Raw genomic sequence first — 21,890 nt, 5'->3', positions numbered from 1 at the left:
GAGCCGGCGAGGCCGCGCATTCGGCACGGGACCGTTTCGCGTGCCACTTTCAGGTTTGCCAACACTGGTCTAGTACATTCATGGTAGTAATAGTAGACCCGGAGAAGTGTAGGAAAAGGAACTGTGATTACTACGCAATGTCTACTTGTGTAAGAGGAGGTCTAAAGGTCAAGGGGGCTTTGTGTTGGCCCTCTGGGGTTTTAAGATCCCACTGACTTTGGATTTAGATGAAGAACCTCTGATAATGAGGAGTGCACTTTTTTCTTGTTTTAATTTTTGTACCTCTCACATTCTTGCAAACAAAAATAAGTGTTTCTAATTTATCATGCAAGAATCCTTTGTATCACGTGAGCCTTCTTTATTCTGCCACCCAGAAAACATTGAGCCTCCCCTCCAATATATATCCAGAAGCACGAAGCTGAAGCCTGAAGATGACGAATGAGACTTTGTCGAAACGTCACCAAGACACTTCCAATTTTACGCGGGAGAAAACCCGAATAACCAAAGACCTACATACAAACACCCGCAAAAACCTCAGAAAACACACACACACACACACACACACACACACACACACACACACACACACATATATATATATATATATATATATATATATATATATATATATATATATATATATATATATGTATATATTGAGTGTTCATTAGATAATATATATAAGTATAAGCATGAATTGAATATATAAAATGAATACAATTAAAGGGAACATTAGGACAGGGACGGTAGGCACTCTGGTGCTCTTATGCACGTCCCTTATAGACTTCTTAGGAATGGGGTGAGGTCAACAGTACACAGTCTAAGGTTAAAATTTTGGGGATTTTGGGATGAAACCACAGTGTCAGGTAGTGCATTCCAAAAATTGACCACTCTGTTGCTGAAGTCATATTTTCTGCAATCGAGTTTGGAGTGGTTCCCTTTAAGTTTGTATCTATTGTGTGCTCATGTATTGTTGTGATTGAAGCTGAAGTAGTCATTGATAGGTAGGACATTGTAGCAGATGATTTTATGAGCTATGCTTAGGTCATACCGAAGGTGCCATAGTTCTAGATTTTCTAAGCCCAAAATTTCAAGTCTGGTGGCATAAGGTATTTTATATCTGCCCTGCCCTTTGAGATTCTTGGGATTGGAAAAATGATTCCCTTCCTTACCTGTTTAAATCTCTATTCAGAAGAGCTCATTTTGCAGCAAATGCCAAAACCATCTTTGTTATTCCAAACCTTCGACCAACAAATTGGCTGGACTGTTGCATCTGGCCTGTCTCTCTTCAGAAGAGAGATGCAGCCTCATTGGATTTTACTAGCCTACCAAATATTAAAGACCCCAATTAAAAGTGAGCTTTGTTCCAAGATGAATCGTGTCATTCCCTACCACAGCCTTCCCTCTATTCCTGAAATAGTTTGTTTATTCATCAAGTTTTCTGAAATTATGATTTGCCCAATCACCTTATTTCTGATGGAGACATACAATTCATGGCCCATTTTTGGAAAGTTCTATTTCAGCGCTGTCCATTGTTCACAATTAGCTGGAGAAACAGGACAGATGCCAAGTTAGTGTAATAATTTTCTTATGTAAACTATCAGCGACATAATTCACCTGATCTTTTATTATGGCTAAATTTGCTTATAATAACTCAGTTCATGCTTCTGCTGAGATGTTGATGGGATTTACAGTTTCAAGCCATGCCTGTTAAATGCTTCCCAGCCTCCCCCTCTTTCCACAGGCTTCCTGTTTACTCCAGGAACTGCACAGTATTAATCTCTTCCTCTAGGATCAACTGGATCATGTCAAGCATTCCTATAGGTGTTCTGCTGCATCAATATAAAGGTCCTCCCATTGCTGGTGGAAGCTACATTTGACTTTCTACCAGATTTCTCTCCTCTACATGCCATCTAAAATACCTAGTTTATTGAATAATTCCCAAAAGGTACATAGTTCAATCCAGTGACTTTGTACCTGATTCCAACCACACTGAAAATATATTCAATGTCTTGCCATTTTATTCTGATTTATTCTATATGTGCTCCTACACATTTCTATCTTGGAATGGTGAGAAGAAAGAATTCGATGTGAATCTTATCTTGGAATCTGCACAGGAGGGATATACTGGAATACTTGGAAATTGAATGTTCTGAGGAAAAAAGAGGAAGTATATATCCCTCAGATCCTTTGAAGTTTTATTTGTATTATATTTAAAAACCCAGGCTGCCTGACAGGCTGCACATTCAAGTTTTGGCATCTGCCAGCAATTCTGACTCAGAGTGAGGCCTTGTGCTGGAAGAGGAGAGAGATATTTGAATTGAGAGACATTCAGATAGACAGACAAACATATATTCCCAGAGAACCGAGTAGGTATTCTGAAATGGACACATTTCCCAACCAAAAGACTTGGACATTTGCTCCTTATTACTATCAAGTGTCTGAAGCAGTAAGATGGAAAGACATAAAGTGAGAGAGATCTATCCATTTTTTTCTGTGAAGTAAAAAAATAATCCCTTCCCTCTTGAGATAATTGGGCAAGCAGAAGAAGGATATAATAAACTGAAGAGAGCTTTTTGCATCTATTCCAACCACCAAAGAATTAGAAATTGAAGGAAGCCTGTGATTCCTTTAAGTCACCCATAACTTAAGGGAGGGAAGGAGATTACACTTCCAATATGCTCTTACAATTTTAAAACTAGGAACATTATGCTCAAATTTCTGTTGACTAAAAGAACAGGCCTAGAATTTAAACCCATGTGTGTGTGCGCGCCCCCCCCACCGCATGCCCGCATGCCCATATGTGATATATAATTTTGTTTCTGTGTTCCACTGTAGGCTGATCCGCTCATACATGGATCCCATCTTTTAGGAAATAAAGCATATTGTTTAGCTGTATTGTCTCTTTGATTATTGTAAAAAAATTCTGAAGAATAGTTCAGGGCTCTGGACAGTTAAGAGTTATTGCTTTGCCTAGTATGAAATCTTGACTCGGAACTAGAGGAAGTTGGCAACCCGTTCCAAATAGGAAGGCCAGCCCTACAGCTAAATGTGGGTCAAACCACCTATTGAGTCAACATATCATACCCAACTGTAATAATAGATTTAGTTTTGGCTCATTATAGATGATGTCAATTATCATGTTTGAACAAACAATGGCTTAGCATGGGATATGAAGGCAGGCATTATTAGACCTGATAGTGCAATTCTTAGAATATAGTCACGTGTATTTTCTTGGATGCATCATAAGAATTATTGTTAGGGCAAATGAGGCCATTGAATCTAAGCGTTGGTTTAGCAAAGGAATTGAAATTTAGCTAAACGTGTTCAATATCTTCTTTGTAAGACTTTTCAGTTTGCTGATCATCTTTGTTATCCTTCCCATTTGTCCAAAACCATGTTCAAGTGTGGTGAGTAGAACTGGATTTAATACTTGAGGTAAAATCTGGCTATAGCAGAAAATAGTCTGGCTATTATTTGTTGTATTTTTGAAACTAAACTTCTGCTGATACAGCTAAAACTCCATTTCCCCCCCCCCAGTTATTTCATCCTGATGACTCATATTCATTGAGATCATTTAAAAGTACTTACTTCCAAGAAAGTGAGGGTAGGGTTTCCTTGTAAAAAGTTCAAACCCACTTTTTGCATGCTTGTAAATAAGGTTTAAAAGAGAAGCCTCTATTTTATTTAATGCGAAAGACCACAAAACTGAAACAATAAAAAGAAATTATCTGTACCACTGCAGAATATATATGCTGGATGTTTTAAAAACTCCAAATAGAACAGAAGTGAGAACAGCAATGGGTGGCCTTGTAGTCTTTAATTTTGATATGTGTTTAGGTTTGAATTTCATGAAGAAGGCTAGCATGACCTCTACTTAAGTCTATTCTCTGTTGATTTCAAAGGTTTTTTGTTCAAAATAAAAGTCTTTACACTATTTGTTTCTAGAAATGATATAGGATAAAAAAATCCAAACTTTATTTTATCTCAAGTTTTCCTGAATAATTTTGCATTTGCCAAAATGAATTTAGCTGTACTGTGATGGTGTTTAATTCAAAAGCATTCAGTCCCACAGGTATCCATGTGAACATGGGCTAGCAGCTAGCCAATAACTGAAAGTGAATGAAATTACATTTTCCTGAAAACACAGATGTACTGAATAGTTTTTTTGGATAGAGATCATGTGTTGCGTTAAATAATAACAAGCTTAGTGTGGTTTAGGTTGAAACTTACTCAACAAACCATGAATGAACAAGCCAGTTTAGTGTGATATGCTAGCTCAGATACATAGACTAGAAGTTATGGTTACTAAAGTTGGCATAAATTGCCTCCAAAGAGCTACCCTCTGGTCTCATGTCACCCACAAAAACCTCTCAGTTACATTTCTGAAAGATGCTGTACACCAGCTTTCTCCAGCCAGCTGTTGTCTAGCAGAACTTCCCACTGCAGATGGAATAGGCAATCGGTTTTCTTCAACCCCAGTTATACCAGCTGCCAATTCATAGAACAAAAAGAAAACATTTGATTTGATTTTTAAGTATTTATTAAAAATTGTACCAATTATGAAAAAAGAGTCCAAGTTGAATTTTAAATAATCAGAAATAAGAAAAACAGAGAAATCCAGAAGTAAATATTCTGCAAAGATAACAAAAAAAAAAAAAAAGGGGGGGGGACTCTTCTGACTTGCCCTTGGTTGAGACAGAACAGTCTGAAGACACGTAACCATAGCTAGATAAAATGCTACATTCTCACTGGGTCTCGGTCTATGGAAAAGGAGGTCTGTGCACTTCAGGCCCATGATGGCAAAAAGATATAATAACAGAAACATCCTGCAAAATGGGAGAATATATAATATATACAATAGGAATGAAACCTTTTTAAAAAACACTTTTAAAAACGACATGGCAATATTTGCCGCCTACCAGTTTTCCCAGTATAATTGGCTATTGCCAAATTACTGTAATTCCTTCTTTAGAAAGTTGAACATGTCAACAACACATCTTAAACTTTTCTTTCTATAGCACTCTTAAAAGAAATCTGCAGCATACAGTATATAATGTGTGATGGAAAGGCAGAAGTTTATAACAAATATAGATTAATTATAAGTTACTACATCAGAACGAGAGATTCAGGACACCTCAAGACTGTAAAATGAAGCTTCTTTAGGATTCCAATTTCCCAGTTTAAGAAAAATACATTTGACTTAATATTTTTATACTGTATTTTATTGACTTCAATAGACCAGAATATTGGTGGAAAAATGAACTCCTGCTACTTTGGGATTGCAACTTTCCAGACTCCCATCTGGAAGTGTCCAATTAAAGAACACTCATTTAAAGAATGATCCTCACTGTGATTTCTGGATTATTTTGTCAACTTTGAGGAGCCACTGATAAGGAACATGCTCATGTGGAGAAACCACAAGGTTCAAATACCTGATATCAGTGGTGGGATTCAGCCAGTTCGCACCACTTTGGGAGAACCGGTTGTTAACTTTCTGAACAGTTTGGCAAACTGGTTATTGGAAGAAATCATTAGGGCAGAGAACCGGTTGTTAAATTATTTGAATCCCACCACTGCCTGGTATGCTCAGTTCAAAAGATCTAGCAAAATCATGGGAAAGACTTCACTGTGCCCACGATCTTAGGGAATAGCTGCTCGTAAAAACACCAACAAAACAAAAATAAATCCCAGTTCTCCATTGTTGGTTTGGCCACACATCCTTGTATCATGTTAAAAACAGTTCTCACTTATATAGTGAAAAGGCATAATAGATCTACAAAGTTAAGAATGGAGTGACAGTGAGTCTCGGGATTAAAAAAAAAAAGTTGATCATTCTTTAAATCAGGGGTCTCCAACCTTGGTCCCGTTAAGACTTGTTGACTTCAACTCCCAGAGTTCCTCAGCCAGCTTTACTGATTTAAATAACCAAAACTGTGTGGAATAAAGAAAAACTAACTTGGTTTGGTAGGCTCTATTGAGTAAGTACAAAAGGAAAAGAGGATCCTCTATTTTTAATAGTCACAAAACGGGTACAATTTTTCAACAGGTACATTTTTTTTAAGCCCATAACAAAGGGGACCTGCTTTCTTTTACAGTTACTAAAGGTGCAGAAATTCTACCTTTACACAAAACATGCTTCCTTAATTCCTATGACTCCTATAATGATGAAATAGGCAAGAATTCTTAACAATAAAAGCACTTTGAACAAAAAGAGTTATATAAATATTTATAAAACAATATAAACAATTGCCTTACAGATCAGATAGGCCCATAGCACTGAAAGGATACCAATGCATTCGGGGAATTACTAGATGGCAGCAAAGAGTTACAGAAAACGCTAACTCCTTCCTGTCGGGTCCAGTATACCAATCCTAATCAATATTTTTTTAAAATAAACATCCTTACCAAAAAAAAATATTTTTTTTTTACAAACATTGTACACACGGTGATTTTCTTAACAGCATTTAAAAACAGTAATGATCCAATATATCCTTCCTACTCTTAAACTCATCCTGTATTCTCAATACTCAAAGGTTGAAAATAATCTGAAGGCCTCTAGAAACACATCCCAAAATTTTTTCTATGTCCCCATTGTTCCTAGAGGTACAAGCTTCCTACCGGACAGCATAAGTTGCAATTGAAGCTCACAGAAATCAGTAGGACAAATGAGTAATTACAGTTATTCAGTTGATTTCAACGGACTTCATTTAAGCATTATAAAGTCCCCCTCGCCCCTAAAATCACATGGCTTTCTCTTTGCAGAAATCATCTTCCAAAGTAGATTTCTGAAAAGTTCCTGTTTATTTTGCAAATTCATGAAAGGAAAAGGGGGGGGGGTAACATGGTGGCACATGAGTGCTTGTTAATCCAGTTTCACAGTCAGTGAGTTGCAAAAACCCAACCAATAAATCTGTCTGGGCTGCCAATGCTACACCCAACCTCTGTAGCTGTGTCTTTAAGGCAACTCAATTTGAATACATGAGCAGGGATAGTTTTTATGGCAATTTATTGCCAATTTTTTCAATCACTGTTAACAGAGTACAGCAAAGGCAGTTAAATACTGGTGATCCTATTTGAGGCAACAGGAAAGAGGAACTTAGAGACCACATTTTATTTATAGACATACACAATTATATTCCAATGCACGTGACATATTTGGCCTTTTTTCTCCTATTGCTGATGAGTAAGAACCAGAAATTTGTAGGAGTTCAGTACTGTTTCAGAAACTTAAAAACAGTAATGATCCAATATATCCTTCCTACTCTTAAACTCATCCTGTATTCTCAATACTCAAAGGTTGAAAATAATCTGAAGGCCTCTAGAAACACATCCCAAAAATTTTTCTATGTCCCCATTGTTCCTAGAGGTACAAGCTTCCTACCGGACAGCATAAGTTGCAATTGAAGCTCACAGAAATCAGTAGGACAAATGAGTAATTACAGTTATTCAGTTGATTTCAACGGACTTCATTTAAGTATTATAAAGTCCACCTCGCCCCTAAAATCACATGGCTTTCTCTTTGCAGAAATCATCTTCCAAAGTAGATTTCTGAAAAGTTCCTGTTTATTTTGCAAATTCATGAAAGGAAAAGGGGGGGGGGGTAACATGGTGGCACATGAGTGCTTGTTAATCCAGTTTCACAGTCAGTGAGTTGCAAAAACCCAACCAATAAATCTGTCTGGGCTGCCAATGCTACACCCAACCTCTGTAGCTGTGTCTTTAAGGCAACTCAATTTGAATACATGAGCAGGGATAGTTTTTATGGCAATTTATTGCCAATTTTTTCAATCACTGTTAACAGAGTACAGCAAAGGCAGTTAAATACTGGTGATCCTATTTGAGGCAACAGGAAAGAGGAACTTAGAGACCACATTTTATTTATAGACATACACAATTATATTCCAATGCACGTGACATATTTGGCCTTTTTTCTCCTATTGCTGATGAGTAAGAACCAGAAATTTGTAGGAGTTCAGTACTGTTTCAGAAACTTAAAAAACGGTACTGTCATTGTGAAACCCAAAGCAATATTAAGTCATTATTATTATTATTATTATGTGTGTGTGTAGGAAATTTAAAATTTAATAACTAGAATGACATTTGTTAACAAGAGCTGCCAGAATACCTGGAAGAAAAAAAAACCTCTCATATCTTGAAAAGCAGATGAAGCTTCTCAGACCATGAAGATAAACAGTGGCTTGGATCCAAATTTAGTCATTAAAAAAAAAAGAATTGCTAAAATACAGGCCTCTTTCCCAGAGGGAAATAGAGGGTCAAGTTGGGATACAACCCACTGTTGCCTGTGAAAGTCTGCAAAACAAAAGTAGCATTTATAAATCAGTTATAGTTGGAAAGATTGGCAAACATTTCTCCTTTCAGGGTATGAAATAGCTAAAAGTAAGAGTGTCGTTGACTCTTAGATGGAAAAGGGACATTTGAGTATGTAAAGGACATGTCCGTATTTTAAAGATATAGATCTCAAGCTTCATTTGTTGTTTTAAACTATTAACATATTAAGATGACATGTGATATGATTCTACACAGGCTTACTCAGAAGCAAGACCTTTTACAGTAAAATGGAATTACTTTCAAGTGTACATAGAGTTGAACCTTTGGCTTATTAACTACAGGTTTTACCTTCCACTGAAAAATACATTTCTTAATAAATCTCCAACTAATAGTTAAGGATTATATGGTTGTCATTAGAACCAATTATCCCTTTTCCTATTTTATATTAGAGGGTGAAATATGCCACTGATTGATAGGTTGCACCTGAAGTTCTGTTTTTACATGTTGCTGGCTCCAAAGTGAAACTAACCCCAATAGAACTGAACACATATTGCCAGATGTTTAAAATATGATATAATGCAATGAACCACAAGACCATCTGCTTTCAGTACACAAAACCAAGCAGGACAGGAGTAAAATAACACATAAATGTAAGCAACCTTACATTTTGTCATAAGCACGCTTACCCAGGGTATTAAAACTCGTGTCTTGAAACAAGGCTTAGAAAATTAGGCTTTCCAGATGTCACAGGACCAAGCTCCCAGCATTCTTCAGCACTGGTCATGTTAAAAACAGCTGTTCAGCAACATTTGGAAGGCCTCAAGCTACCCATATCTTAAAAGATACGGACTGATTGTGAGATTGTAAACTTAGTGATCTGCCCTGTAAATTCCCACCATATCAGGAGAGAAATTCCCACCATATCAGGAGAGAAGGTAGCCACAGAAACCTGGTTCAAATATTTCTCCTATCTGAAGTGAAAAGAAAGATGCTGCCTTCATTCCAATTACAGAAAAGTAGCTGGAAATGAAACATTAGTTCTATATTAAGGATAGGACAACCATCTCCTCATTTGCGGGATAATTCAAGAGCATAACATGAAGCTTACTTTTGTTCCCTATCCATCAGCTCCAGCTTTCAAAGGGTGCTTCCTTGAACCTTGTTTGTTTTTGGTCTCCAGCTCAAGGTGTATTATGTATAAAAGAGCTATTTGCCTACCCTCAGGGAGGCGCAGTTGAACAATGTTACAGCTCACTCATCTATTGGGCAGATTAACATACTAGCAAGGATATTGAAGTCCTATTCCAGTGGTCCCATGTCAGATCTCTGGGATATTGAAAGGGAGATATCTGTCTGAAGGAGTGGCAGTGCTGCTGATAAGCATCGTAGACCAGGTTCAGCCAATTTTTTTGTGACCGGAGTCTACTTTTTTTTAAAAAAGAAAGAAAATCCCCTGCAAGGATCTCAGGCTTGGTGATGATGACATGCGTTGAAGTTTTGAAGGGCTTTCTTTCAGATGTTATTTTTCCAAAAATAAAAAGTAAGGGGAAATGCCCTTGATTTCTGGCATTTACCTCCAAATTTTGGCAACATAATTGGGAGAGGATACTGGGGGGAAGGGGACACAGTGGTTCAGTGGCTAAGGCGATGAGCTTGTCGACCAGAAAGTCGGCAGTTCAGCGGTTTGAATCCCTAGCGCCACATAACGGGGTGGGCTCCCGTTACTTGTCCCTAGCTTCTGCCAACCTAGCAGTTCGAAAGCACGTAAAAAATGCAAGTAGAAAAATAGGGACCACTTTGGTGGAGGGAAGGTAACAGCGCTCGGTGTGCCTTTGGTGTTGAGTCATGCTGGTCACATGACCAGGGAGACATCTTCGGACAATACTGGTTCTTCATCTTAGAAATTGAGAGAAGCACCACCCCTAGAGCCGGAAACGACTAACACACATGTGCGGGGAAACCTTACTGGGGGGAAAAAAAATAGGGCTGGGTTGGTCTCTGTGCAGTTAAATTATTTGTTGTTCTTAATCAGTATAAAGAAACTTCCCATGTGCCACATTGCAGCTGGGCAATTTGAGCAGACAGCGCAGTCATAGCAACAATACTTCTGGTGTTTGTAATGACTCTTTTAATTTATCACAGCCAGTTAAATCTACTAATTGTTGTCCATTCTGTTTATAGCCCGTGGGTAATTTCTATGAAGCACTGGAATAAATGCATGTCCCATGTCATGGCTCCCTTTGACTTTAGAAAAGCCTCTCCCGTCTTTGCATTCTGCAAGACACATCTGATTCTACTTTTTATGTGATTAATGCCTTTCCCAGGCTTTTCTATAGGATGGGATTGTCAGATTGTGGCCAATCTCGGTTACAGCTTCAACTCCTGCTGTATACGTCCTTATTTTGTACCAAATAGTGATTGGAGTTAATTAATTCAAGCTCACTGTTACATGACAACAGTATCCCTGCATATCTGGGGTTTGGTCACAATGCCAGCAGACCACAATTTTAATTCCTCAAGGAACAAAATAAAACCCAAGACCAATGTGTTGAAAGCAAAGTCACAGATACGGGTTTTCTATGGGAATGTTAGATCACCCTGTTTGGCTGATTATAACCAAAGCTTGCAAGTAGGTGAAGAGATTAGTAAAGTCTTCAAAAATGAAAATTCCAGCCTTTGGGAACACTGACAAGAACTTGCTGCCAACAGGCTGCTTAAGTTGGCAGAACAAGACAAGCAGATTTGGTACAACAGGAGAATACAATGCCATGGAATAAAAGAAAATCCACACAATTCAAAGAAAACAGCAGCTACATATATAGACACAGAAGTTGCACAACAAAAGCCCAATGAAGGACAATCAGCCAGTGTCCCCAGGGTCTTTATCCTCGGGGTCTTTATCTGAAGACCATTCCTCTATTCTCTCCCCACCTTGGCCTGGCTTTTTGGCAGCTGGAAGTCACCTCAGGCAGTACAGTTTGTTATGATTGCTGTCTCAGTTTCCAAGAACTGCAGCAAAAGCACTATTACCGGAGAGAATGCAGCCAAGGAAAGTTTGATTTAAAAAGGATTAACAAAGAACCAGCTGAATTGAGGAGAAAGAGATAGTAAAAAGAAAATCCCTTTCTCGGTGGAAGCTTTTGCTGTAAAATTGCTCTGCCTCATTTGCAACATTTTACTGAGGTAGTAGTGCTTCAGATAATGCTGCAGGTTATTTGGAACTCTCCCATGGTCTTTCTACCATGGTTAAGGCTTTCTTTCGGTTGCTAAAGAGCCACTAAGGAGAAAAGGCAACTGTAAACTAGTGGCACAAAGCAACCTTCGCCCCAAGCCAAGGACTCTTGCTTCCTTTGAATTAAATGATCATGAGAAAACAGCCCCCTCCCTCCTTAATTAGGGGCTCCCTAATTGATGAACTTTAGAATATGGACGTGTTCTTTTAGAAAAAATTTAGATGTCCTAAACCAGCCCTGATTTTGTCTTATCTATCCATTCAAAAATTAGTGTTCCAAAAACTTGGGATTCATTAAGCAACATCGGTTTGTATTATTAATAAGATTCACAGAATTCATTGAGAAGAGTCTCATTAAACCAGGTAGTCCAGTTAGAATACATGAGATAAGGACACCAAATGGTCACAAGAAGCCAAAGGAGGAAAGTAATGATTACATGTTAATTATTCTATTACTAGATATTAAGCAAGTTGTTCTGGTTCTACAGAACATGAAAAATCTAAAATTCAAATAGGCTTCCCAGGTCCTCATCCAGAAATAGAACACATTAATTACAGTATGTCTGGTGGGATGAAGCTATTTATGCCTTATAACCAGTTCAGCCCCATTACAGGTTCTGTTCTTGATTATACACTTTAATAGATACACGTTTATTAGTATAAACAGACAGTAATCATTGGTAATAGTGGGGAGGAGGGAACCAATGTTCAACAATAATAATTCTGATGTATTAGGTTAAAAAGAAGACACAATGTAAAACTCTTAAAGGTCCCAATTGGGATTTCTAGTCTTCACATAAAAAGAATTGTGTAGAAGGCAACATGCATGTGCTAACATGCCCTACTTCTCCATCCCATAGTTACTGCTCAGTCCACTGCAGAGAATAATACAAGCTTTGTGCTTCAGATTTCTGCCCTGTGTCCAAACTGATGATGGGTAAGTAGGTCATGTGTCAAACAAGGCAATCTAATGCATCTGCTCTCACGGCAGAAGGGCTAAAAACTCCTTATATTGATTAGGAGTAGGAGAAGCATCTAAAAGGTCATCAAAAATGAAAGTGTCCCATTAAAAACCGTTCAAGGAAACAATCTTCCACCTTTATATGCCACAATGCAGTAACGGGGAGCAATATTATTTGTCTGAGTCCATTAAAGGAAGGTGTGGCATATTGATATGGTTGGGACTGCAAACTTGACTCAGAAACTCTGTTTCTCGGAGCCACTTCATTTAAGTCACCCTTTCTCAATCTAGTGCCCTCTTGCTGGCTGAGAATCAGTGAACTAAATCTTCAGCACACCTAAATGATACCCGACTTGGGACAACCTGTCCCAGGTGATCCATTTTCACATCTGCAAATTATAAGATCTCAGGGAGATGGATTTGGCATAGATAGATTCCTTTCAAGAGGATTAATTAGGAGTCTGGATCCAGCAGGACCTCCCTAAGCAGAGTGCAGGTTCACATCACATCACCTTCTTAGCTGTCCTAGAGCCTCACAATTTTCCAGAGGAGATTTTTAGAGGAATCAGAAATCACCTATTCATTCTACCAGCAGGAATGCTCCATTAGACCAGAACCTACTATAGAAGAAATCTGTTCTTCTTGTAGAGATCAAAAGTTGGATTCAGTCCAGGATTCTAAGCAGCAAGTTTTCAACTCACTACAGAAATGCTGAAAAATAGCCTACAGTTCCATAATTAGGCCAGATGGAGCAAAGACTCTCTTAGCGAAGGCACAGTGGCAAAACTGGAAGGAAATCTAGCACAGAGACACAAATGTCTGAGACTTAAGTTTGCTTGCTAAACTCTAAAATCCCTCTCTGAAAATATGAAACTAAAAATGTAAGTATTAGAAACTTTGGAATAAAAATTTGTCTGAACTAATTTGTTCCTTCACACTGGGAAATATTTAAACAATACGGATACTGTTAATTCATGTTGTTTTTATTTTCTTAAAATCAATATATAAAAAGGCCATAATGTTAAGAGAAGCTCTCATTGCAGCTATTTTGGGAAGAAGTACTAAACACACAATCACCCAACTGCATTCCTGTGTTAGTCCATTTTCTTAGTCCTCAAAATAGAACGAAGTACAAACTAACCAAATTGGCTAGATCTGCACAGCATGCTAAAGCCATGAGGGTGAAACCGCAAATGCACTTAATATTAACCAAACTGTGTGACGGCTGACTCTAAATCTTAAAAACACCTAGAGCAGGAATACTGCCTCTTAAGATAGTGGGGAAGTATTGCTATGTAGTTCAGAACAGCAAATGTCTTCAGGAGAGCACTTTGGAAGGTATGTCTCTTGCAAAAATATAGCCACATCTTTGTATAACCAGCCTTCTAATTCATCTTGCGTCTCACCTGCCCTGAAAAGTCCAGAAGCCTGAAACCAGAGTGCAAAGCCCCTTTCAAAATCTTCTGGATTGATGCCCCTCTACCTATGGCCAGGCGATAAAAAGCACTCCCCTTCTTTCCTGCAATGTATCTGATTTTCTTGCTTTCCCAATAAAAATGTCACTTCCATTTTTATTTTTTTCTAAATGGCAAAAGTATGTAATATGGGGCATTCAGTAGTTTGTGGCTCCGTCTCTGACACTGAATATGATCATAATGAGAGTTTAATGTGAAATTAAGGCACTTTTCTCTGCTAAGTTAAACGAATTCTGTTGGATGTTTAGCCTTAGAAAAGAGAGAAACCCAGGTAGCTGAATGAGTTCTTCTGTAATTTTAGCAGCTTACACCAACTGGATCCCTCCCCCCAAAAGAGGATTTTCCTTTCCTTGTCCTGCCCAATGATTCCAATGGGAAGGAAAAGAATGGTACAAGCTCTAGGCTGCCATGAATCCTACCCACTTTAGAGGCATGTTGGCATATGAGGACAGAGGAAAACAAGATCTCTACTAGCAAGCCCCCCCCCACCCCCGTCCCAACCTTCACAGTACCAACTGCAGAGAGTTTGCAGCTTTAGGGAAGGTCTTGTGAGGCTGGATTTCTCTCTCCAAGGACAAACCTTTCTTTCTCTCCTTAGGGAAGGAAAGCTAAGAAATCCTATTGGTTGGGTAATGGCTTATTTTATTACTATAAGGATTACAGCTTTAGAGTAGTAAAGAAAGTTACATTTGATAAGGAAGTACTGCATTTTTCTGACTTGAGTTAAAAGACAGGAGGGCAGTCTATATGTTCCTGAGCATAATGATTGGATGTTATTATTCAAGGCTTACTCCTTGCTCACACCAGTATCTCCAGTATTTAAAATGTTAGGATTCAGTTGTACATATTCTATATGTTGTTTCACAGTTGCTTGTTAACAGAGTTTCTTCGAAGTTTACTTATCAGGAATCTGGTAGTTGCCCCGAACCTCGACCCTAGAATATCACCAACAGTCAATCACTGATTTTCCAAAGCTTCCTTACATTAGCTCCTCCTTGCACCTTGATTATAAGCCAGACAATTTGGGAAGATCTTTCTTCAACAGTGTTGGACCAAAGCTCCCCACTACAGAAGACAAGGGAGTCAGAAGGCGAGTCCATTGAAAACAAGTCTTTTGTACAGCAACAAGCACTGCCGGGTCCACAGGAACTTCACATCTGTCCAGTGGCACACGCAGTTGTAACCTGGGTTTGTTCGGTGCTCCCAGCAGACTGGATGGAACCTGGAAAAGGCAGGGCAGATCTCACCTCTGACCCACACGTTGTCTGTTGGCTTCCACGTTCAAGGCCAAGTTATGGAGGAAGAGAAGGATCTGCCACCAGACCTGATTTCTGTTTCGCTGGTGCTGTAAAAAAGTGTAGGGGGGAGGGGTGGGAAAGGGGTCTCAACAAGATTACTCATGTAAAATGTTAAAGCTGCCGTTCAAAAGCTTAACCTGTCCCGATAAAAACTAAGTTATTTTTTTTTTAAGAACAAGCACTTTTTAAACCCAGCAATACTACACATATAAAGGAAAAAAACGCATTGGCCCCAGGGTATGTGTGTGTGACTAGTAGTAGTTTCTCCAGGAATAATTGTTGCTCCAATATTATGAAAGAAAGAAGCAGACCCTTTATGTATTGTGCACAAAAGGATTAACCCCTCCCTTTCCCCCCCTTTTTTTTGCAGGATTCTGCAGAGTTTAGCCAAGTGCTGTTTTTAATCAGATTGGCTTCTGAGTGTCTCATAGCCCAGCTGCAAGAACAAACAACTTCTCCCCCCTACTTTTTTTCCTAAAGGAGAGTGCCCCCCTCTTCCAGCAAACACAAGAGAGGGAAGGAAGGGGGGGGCGAAGAGAAGTGTAGCTGGTGATCCATCTGTAAGTGATTTGACACTGTGAAGGTCAAAGGGTTAATCTTCAATTTAAACCACACTGCTGAGACAGCAAAACTGATTTTATCCAGTACAAGAAAACACACTCCTATACACACACACACACACACACACACACACACCGCTCCCCCCACCACACTTTGCTTCCCAACATCTCCAACATAATACTGCCCTTTTTTAATAGCTCCTTTTGACAGTAAGCCATAAATAATCAGTCTTGGAGCCCTTTCCTACTGACTGGAGCCAATTAAACCTTAAGCAAGAACACACTTGAAAACAAAACCCAACCAAAAAAAGAAAAAGAAAGAAACTACTAAGGGGTTATTTCAGGTCCCCATTATCAAGCAACACATTCTAAAGCTTGACTGGGGGCAGGGAGGCTTCGAACTCTTAACTTTGCTACCTTGAGATAGGGCTAGCGAGAGCTTAGCTTTCATCAAGTGTCACAATCCAGGCTTTGTATGATGCATGCCTTTTGTCGAAAGACAGAGGCATCATTGATATGACGAGCTAGATCTAGAGATCCAGCAAGCAGAGTCCCATGCACATTATGTCAAAGAGGCCATTTTCTCCTACCTTCCCTTTAATGACCCCCCTTTACCCTCCCCCCACAAAAAAAAATTGCTCCAGAAAATTGGCAGCCCTCCAGCAGAGCATGGAAAGTGGCTCAGAAGAGCTGCTGGAGAGAGGAGAGACAAGGAATTGATGTTTGATGTTTGCCACTTTTTGCCTTCAAACATCAGCAAGAGTCCTGCTAGATTAGAAGTCTCCTCCACCGATGGATCTACTTGTGGAAAAAGAATTGGAGCCATGAACATTGTTTTGTAAGGATACACTTTTCAGAAGTGGGGTTCAGGCCTTGCGTTTTGGAATGCTGCAGGGGATTTAGAAAAACGATCCTTTATAATAATCCTCTGGCAATTCCAGAACTGTTTTGTCTTCCTGAGCCACGAAGTCTACCTCAACCAGAAGCCAGACCTCAGTCTTTTTTCATTCTATAGTGCCATCTTTCTTAATAATCTAATAGCAACTGATACCATCAACATAACCCGCAACTTGGGCGTCCTCCTGGATGGACGGTTGTCTTTCAAAGATCATTTGACGACCGTCGCCAGGAGGGCTTTTTACCAGGTTCGCCAGTTGCGCCCCTTCCTCGACCGGGATGCCTTATGCACGGTCACTCATGCTCTGGTTACCTCTTGCTTGGACTACTGTAATGCTCTCTACATGGGGCTCCCCTTGAAGAGTACCCGGAGGCTCCAGTTGGTTCAGAATGCAGCTGCGCGGGTGATAGTGGGAGCCACACGTTGCTCCCATGTAACACCTCTCCTGCGCAGTCTGCACTGGCTACCTGTGGTCTTTCGGGTGCACTTCAAGGTGTTGGTGACTACCTTTAAAGCGCTCCATGGCTTAGGGCCAGGGTACTTACGGGACCGCCTGCTATTACCGAATGCCTCCCACCGACCTGTACGCTCGCACAGAGAGGGACTCCTTAGGGTGCCGTCCGCCAAGCAATGTCGGCTGGCGGCCCCCAGGGGGAGGGCCTTCTCTGTGGGGGCTCCCACCCTTTGGAAAGAACTTCCCCCTGGACTTCGGCAACTGCCGGACCTTCGGACTTTCCGCCGAGAGCTGAAGACCTATTTGTTTGTTCGTGCAGGACTGGCATAGGATTTTAATAGGATTTTAATTAGTTTTAATGTTTTAACATTTTAAAATTTGGGGTTTTATTCTAAATGTTTTAATTCGGCCATTTGTATAATAAGTTTTTTAAATTATGGTTTTATGTGTATATTGTTGTTGTTTCTTATTATGGCTGTAAACCACCCTGAGTCCTTCGGGAGAAGGGCGGTATAAAAATTTAATTAATAATAATAATAATAATAATAATAATAATAATAATAATAATAATAATAACAACAACAACAACAACAACAACAACAACAACAACAACAACAACAACAACAACCACCCTTGCAGCTCACAAACCACAGAAAACTAAAAATCAATACAGGTATTCCTCCTCTTAGTGACCATAATTGGGACCAGACGTTCTGTCATCAAGCTAAGTTGCTTTGCACTTGAGTCAGAAGCACCAAGGTACTTCCAGATTGAAAAGATTAGTCAGGGGACATCCATTTGGGGGGGTCCTTTCATGTCCTCTGCAAGAGCTGGAATGAAGGACAAGAGCTCAACCTCTCAGGTCTCAAACATGGGCTTGCTAATCTCCTGCCCAGGGTTCCAACCACTTGAGCCACCCGTGCTCCAGCTAAGTGGCTGCTAATTGGGAAACCAAATGACAGTGCTTTTCTTTTTCCCACTCCCCCACTCTTTGGGATGCTCACTCCAGTGCGGGGTGCTGGGATAATTAGCAAGAAGGGAATTAATGTTTGTATTTACATTCATTAGAGAAAAAGGGGTTACAAGAGAGTAAGAAAGCACACAATGAGGACAATTCATTGAGAGCAATGTGTTGGCACCCATAGTCACACAGCCTGGTGTGTTCCTCACTGTGCGCCTGCTTATTCTCTTTAAACTCTTCCTCTCCCATCTCTCTGCTCAGCAAGGCAGCTGAGGAGAATAAAACAACAGATCAACAGTACATTAAGTATGGACTATAACAATGATCATGTGACTGAGGAATGCTGCTAAAGTCGCCAATGAGGTCATTAGTTGTAAAATTATTTTTTCAGTATTGTCATTAACTTCAAATGGTTATTGAACAAAGCAGTAAGTGAAGTCTTCCTGTACAGAAAACTCCCAGTACCTGCAAAACTTCCATACATCCCCACAAATCCACAAACAAACAAATACATCTTTCTGGGCTCCAGACTTATACTTGTGAGAAAATCAGGCTGTCCTAGCTTTTGGAAGGCTAGGACCCTGCCACACCTCAGTGGGGTATTTAAAGGACAGAGACAGCTACTTAGAAAGCATGTTGCCTAGGTCCCACTAGATCAGCGGTTCTCAACCTGTGGGTCGGGACCCCGTTGGGGGTCGAATGACGATTTGCCAGGGGTCGCCTAAGACCATCGGAAATATGGGAAGTATACTTGCGAGTCGAAGAATCGCGCTCCAATGGTTGACTCCACAAGCCAGCTGCAGGCTCTTCAAATCGCTAGCCGAATTCAGGTTCAGGCACGAAGAATTAAAAAAGAGAGAAATCTTTACTCTGATGTCTCCCTCTCAAGCCAGCTACAATCACTTCCAATAGCTAGCCTAATCTGGCTTCAGGCGCAATAAACTTAATAGGGGAGGAGTCTCCGCTTTAATGCCTCCGTCCTCAAGGCAATCGCAAGCAGTTCAGATCGCTAGCCAATATGGCTTCAGGCACGATAAATTCAAAACGAAAATAATTTTACGGTTGGGGTCGCCACATCGTGGGGAATTGTATTAAAGGGGTCGCAGCACTATAAAGGTTGAGAACCACTGCACTAGATGGAAACATTTGAGGGAAGGGATCTGAGGACATCCACCCTATCACACCTAGTGGAATGGGTGGATACTCTCAAGGAGAGGTGATCTCGCAGATAATCTGCCCCTTGGGTCATTTAGGTCTTTAAAGATGGTAACCAGCACCTTGGATAACATCAGTTAAGAAAATGGACGACGGAGCAGTTTTCCCCAGCAACAGGGGAACATGGGTTAATTGTGGAGCACCCAGAACTATGTGGGCCACCACATTCTGCACTAGTTTTAATTTGTGTGGTCTTTTAAGAGCAGCCCCAGATAGAGTGCGTTGCAGTAATGAAGCCAGGAAGGGACCAAAGAGTGACTGTGAGCAAGGCCTCCCTGTCCAGGAATGGGTGCAATTGGTACACAAGATAAAGCTGTGCAAAGACTCCCTGGACCATAGCTTCCAGGTGCCCCTTGAGCAGGATCCCAAGTCTAGGAACATAACCAAATTCTGCACCAGCAAGAGTCAAAGATGATACTTCACCAGAACCAAGACGATCAAAAACCCAGAACCATTCTGCCTTTCTAGGTTGAGTTGAAGCCAATTCATCCTCATCCAAATGCTTATAGCCTCCAGGTGCTGACAGCTTCAGCTGGACAGCTTCACCTGACCAGCTTGGGGTAGAAATATATAAGACATATCATCAGCATACTGATGATCATTCAACCATCTGCAAGGATATTGATCAATTATTTTTATTTAAAATGTTCGGAATGAATGGTAATTCTGTATGAAACACGTACTAGGTTGTTTTTAAAAGATTTTATTTATTGATTTAATTTATACGCTACCCATCTCACTCTGAAAAGCGACTCTATTTATAGAAATCTACAATAGTTTAATTCCATCACTTTAATGCCATCTGGTGTGATAAATTACATATTTCAAAAAGATGAGTTTATATCCCCTGAGTGGATATCACAAATTTATTTGGCTCATTTTTTGTTTTTCACAAATCACGCTATTTTTACCTGGAAACTGGTAGCCAAGTTTCTAAAGAACACTAGAGTCAGGCCTCATCCTATAGTGTTAATTGCAATGGCACAAAATGAAACTCTCAGTGACAGAGCAGGAAATGCCTTTGCGGCCTCTGACCCGGCGCAGGTCCCAACCGGCTCCCTGGTTCTCCGAGGAGCTGAGGGGGATGAAGCGCCGGAGAAGACGCCTAGAGAGTTCCTGGAGGTCTAGCCGTTCAGAGGCTGATCGGACACTAGTGAAGTCCTATACAAGGACTTACCTAGTGGCATTGAGGGAAGCGAGGCGTAGCTACGCCTCCTCCCTCATTGCATCGGCAGATAACCGCCCAGCCGCCCTGTTCCGGGTGACTCGTTCCCTTCTTCACCAGGGGGAGCGGGATGACCCGCTGCAGGGACGTGCTGAGGAGTTTAACGGTTATCTATACGATAAAATCGTTCAGCTTCGGGACGGGTTGGACCAAGATTGCAGTGACTCAGGTGAGGCGTCCGAGGGTGGTCTTGGTGACATTGTCTGGGATGAGTTTGACCCTGTGGCTCCCGAGGACATGGACAGGTTGTTGGGTAGACTGAATGCCACCACGTGTTTACTGGACCCGTGCCCCTCCTGGCTGGTGCTCGCCACTCAGGAGGTGACACGAGGCTGGCTCAGGCGATTACGATCGCTTCTTTGGTGGAGGTGTCTTTCCGGCCGCCTTGAAAGAGGCGGTGGTGAGACCCTCCTTAAGAAGCCTTCCTGGACCCGGCTGTTTTAGGTAATTATCGTCAGTCTCCAACCCGCCGCGAAGGTTGTAGAGAGTATGGTGGCATATCAGTTTCCCTGCACCTGGATGAAACCGTCTATCTAGACCCGTTCCAGTCCGGTTTCCGGCCCGGTTACAGCACAGAGACGGCTTTGGTCGCGTTGGTGGATGATCTCTGGAGGGCCAGGGATAGGGGTTGTTCCTCTGCCCTGGTCCTATTAGACCTCTCAGCGGCTTTCGATACCATCGACCATGGTATCCTGCTGCGCCGGCTGGAGGGATTGGGAGTGGGAGGCACCGTTTATCGGTGGTTCTCCTCCTATCTCTCCGACCGGTCGCAGTCGGTGTTGACAGGGGGGCAGAGGTGGGCCCAGGCGCCTCACTGGGGGGGGGCCGCGGGGGTCGATCCTCTCGCCCCTTCTGTTTAACATCTACATGAAGCCGCTGGGTGAGATCATCAGTGGTTTCGGCGTGAGGTATCAGCTGTATGCGGATGACACCCAGCTGTACCTTTCCACGCGGACCACCCCAGCGAAGCTATCGAAGTGCTGTCCCGGTGTCTGGAGGCTGTACGGGTCTGGATGGGGAGAAACAGGCTCAAGCTCAATCCTCCAAGACAGAGTGGCTGTGGATGCGGCATCCCGGTACAGTCAGCTAAATCCGCGGCTGACCATCGGAGGCGAGTCATTGGCCCCGATGGAGGGGTGCGCAACTTAGGCGCCCTCCTGGATGAGCGGCTGTCTTTGGAAGATCATTTGACGGCCGTCTCCAGGAGAGCGTTTACCAGGTTCGCCTGGTGCGCCAGTTGCGCCTTTCTGGACCGGGATGCCCTGTGCACAGTCACCCACGCACTCGTGACGCCTCGCCTGGATTACTGCAATGCTCTC

General features: G+C 41.2%; 1 protein-coding gene across 1 annotated transcript in view; it reads right to left on the bottom strand.

The window, feature by feature from the left end:
- Positions 1 to 7,236: 7,236 nt before the first annotated feature.
- The window catches only part of BMF (Bcl2 modifying factor), a 50,618-nt gene continuing 35,964 nt past the window's right edge, over positions 7,237 to 21,890 (bottom strand). The window contains exon 4 of the mRNA XM_058162120.1: positions 7,237 to 15,305. Within this exon, the coding sequence (XP_058018103.1) occupies positions 15,204 to 15,305 (102 nt within the window). The 3' untranslated portion in view covers positions 7,237 to 15,203. The remainder of the gene's footprint in view (positions 15,306 to 21,890) is intronic.

This window comes from Ahaetulla prasina, chromosome 1 (genome assembly GCF_028640845.1).
Source record: "Ahaetulla prasina isolate Xishuangbanna chromosome 1, ASM2864084v1, whole genome shotgun sequence".
NCBI lineage: Eukaryota > Metazoa > Chordata > Lepidosauria > Squamata > Colubridae > Ahaetulla > Ahaetulla prasina.
The sequence above is the reverse complement of the archived record's forward strand: the minus strand, read 5'-3'. Positions and strand labels throughout refer to the sequence as shown.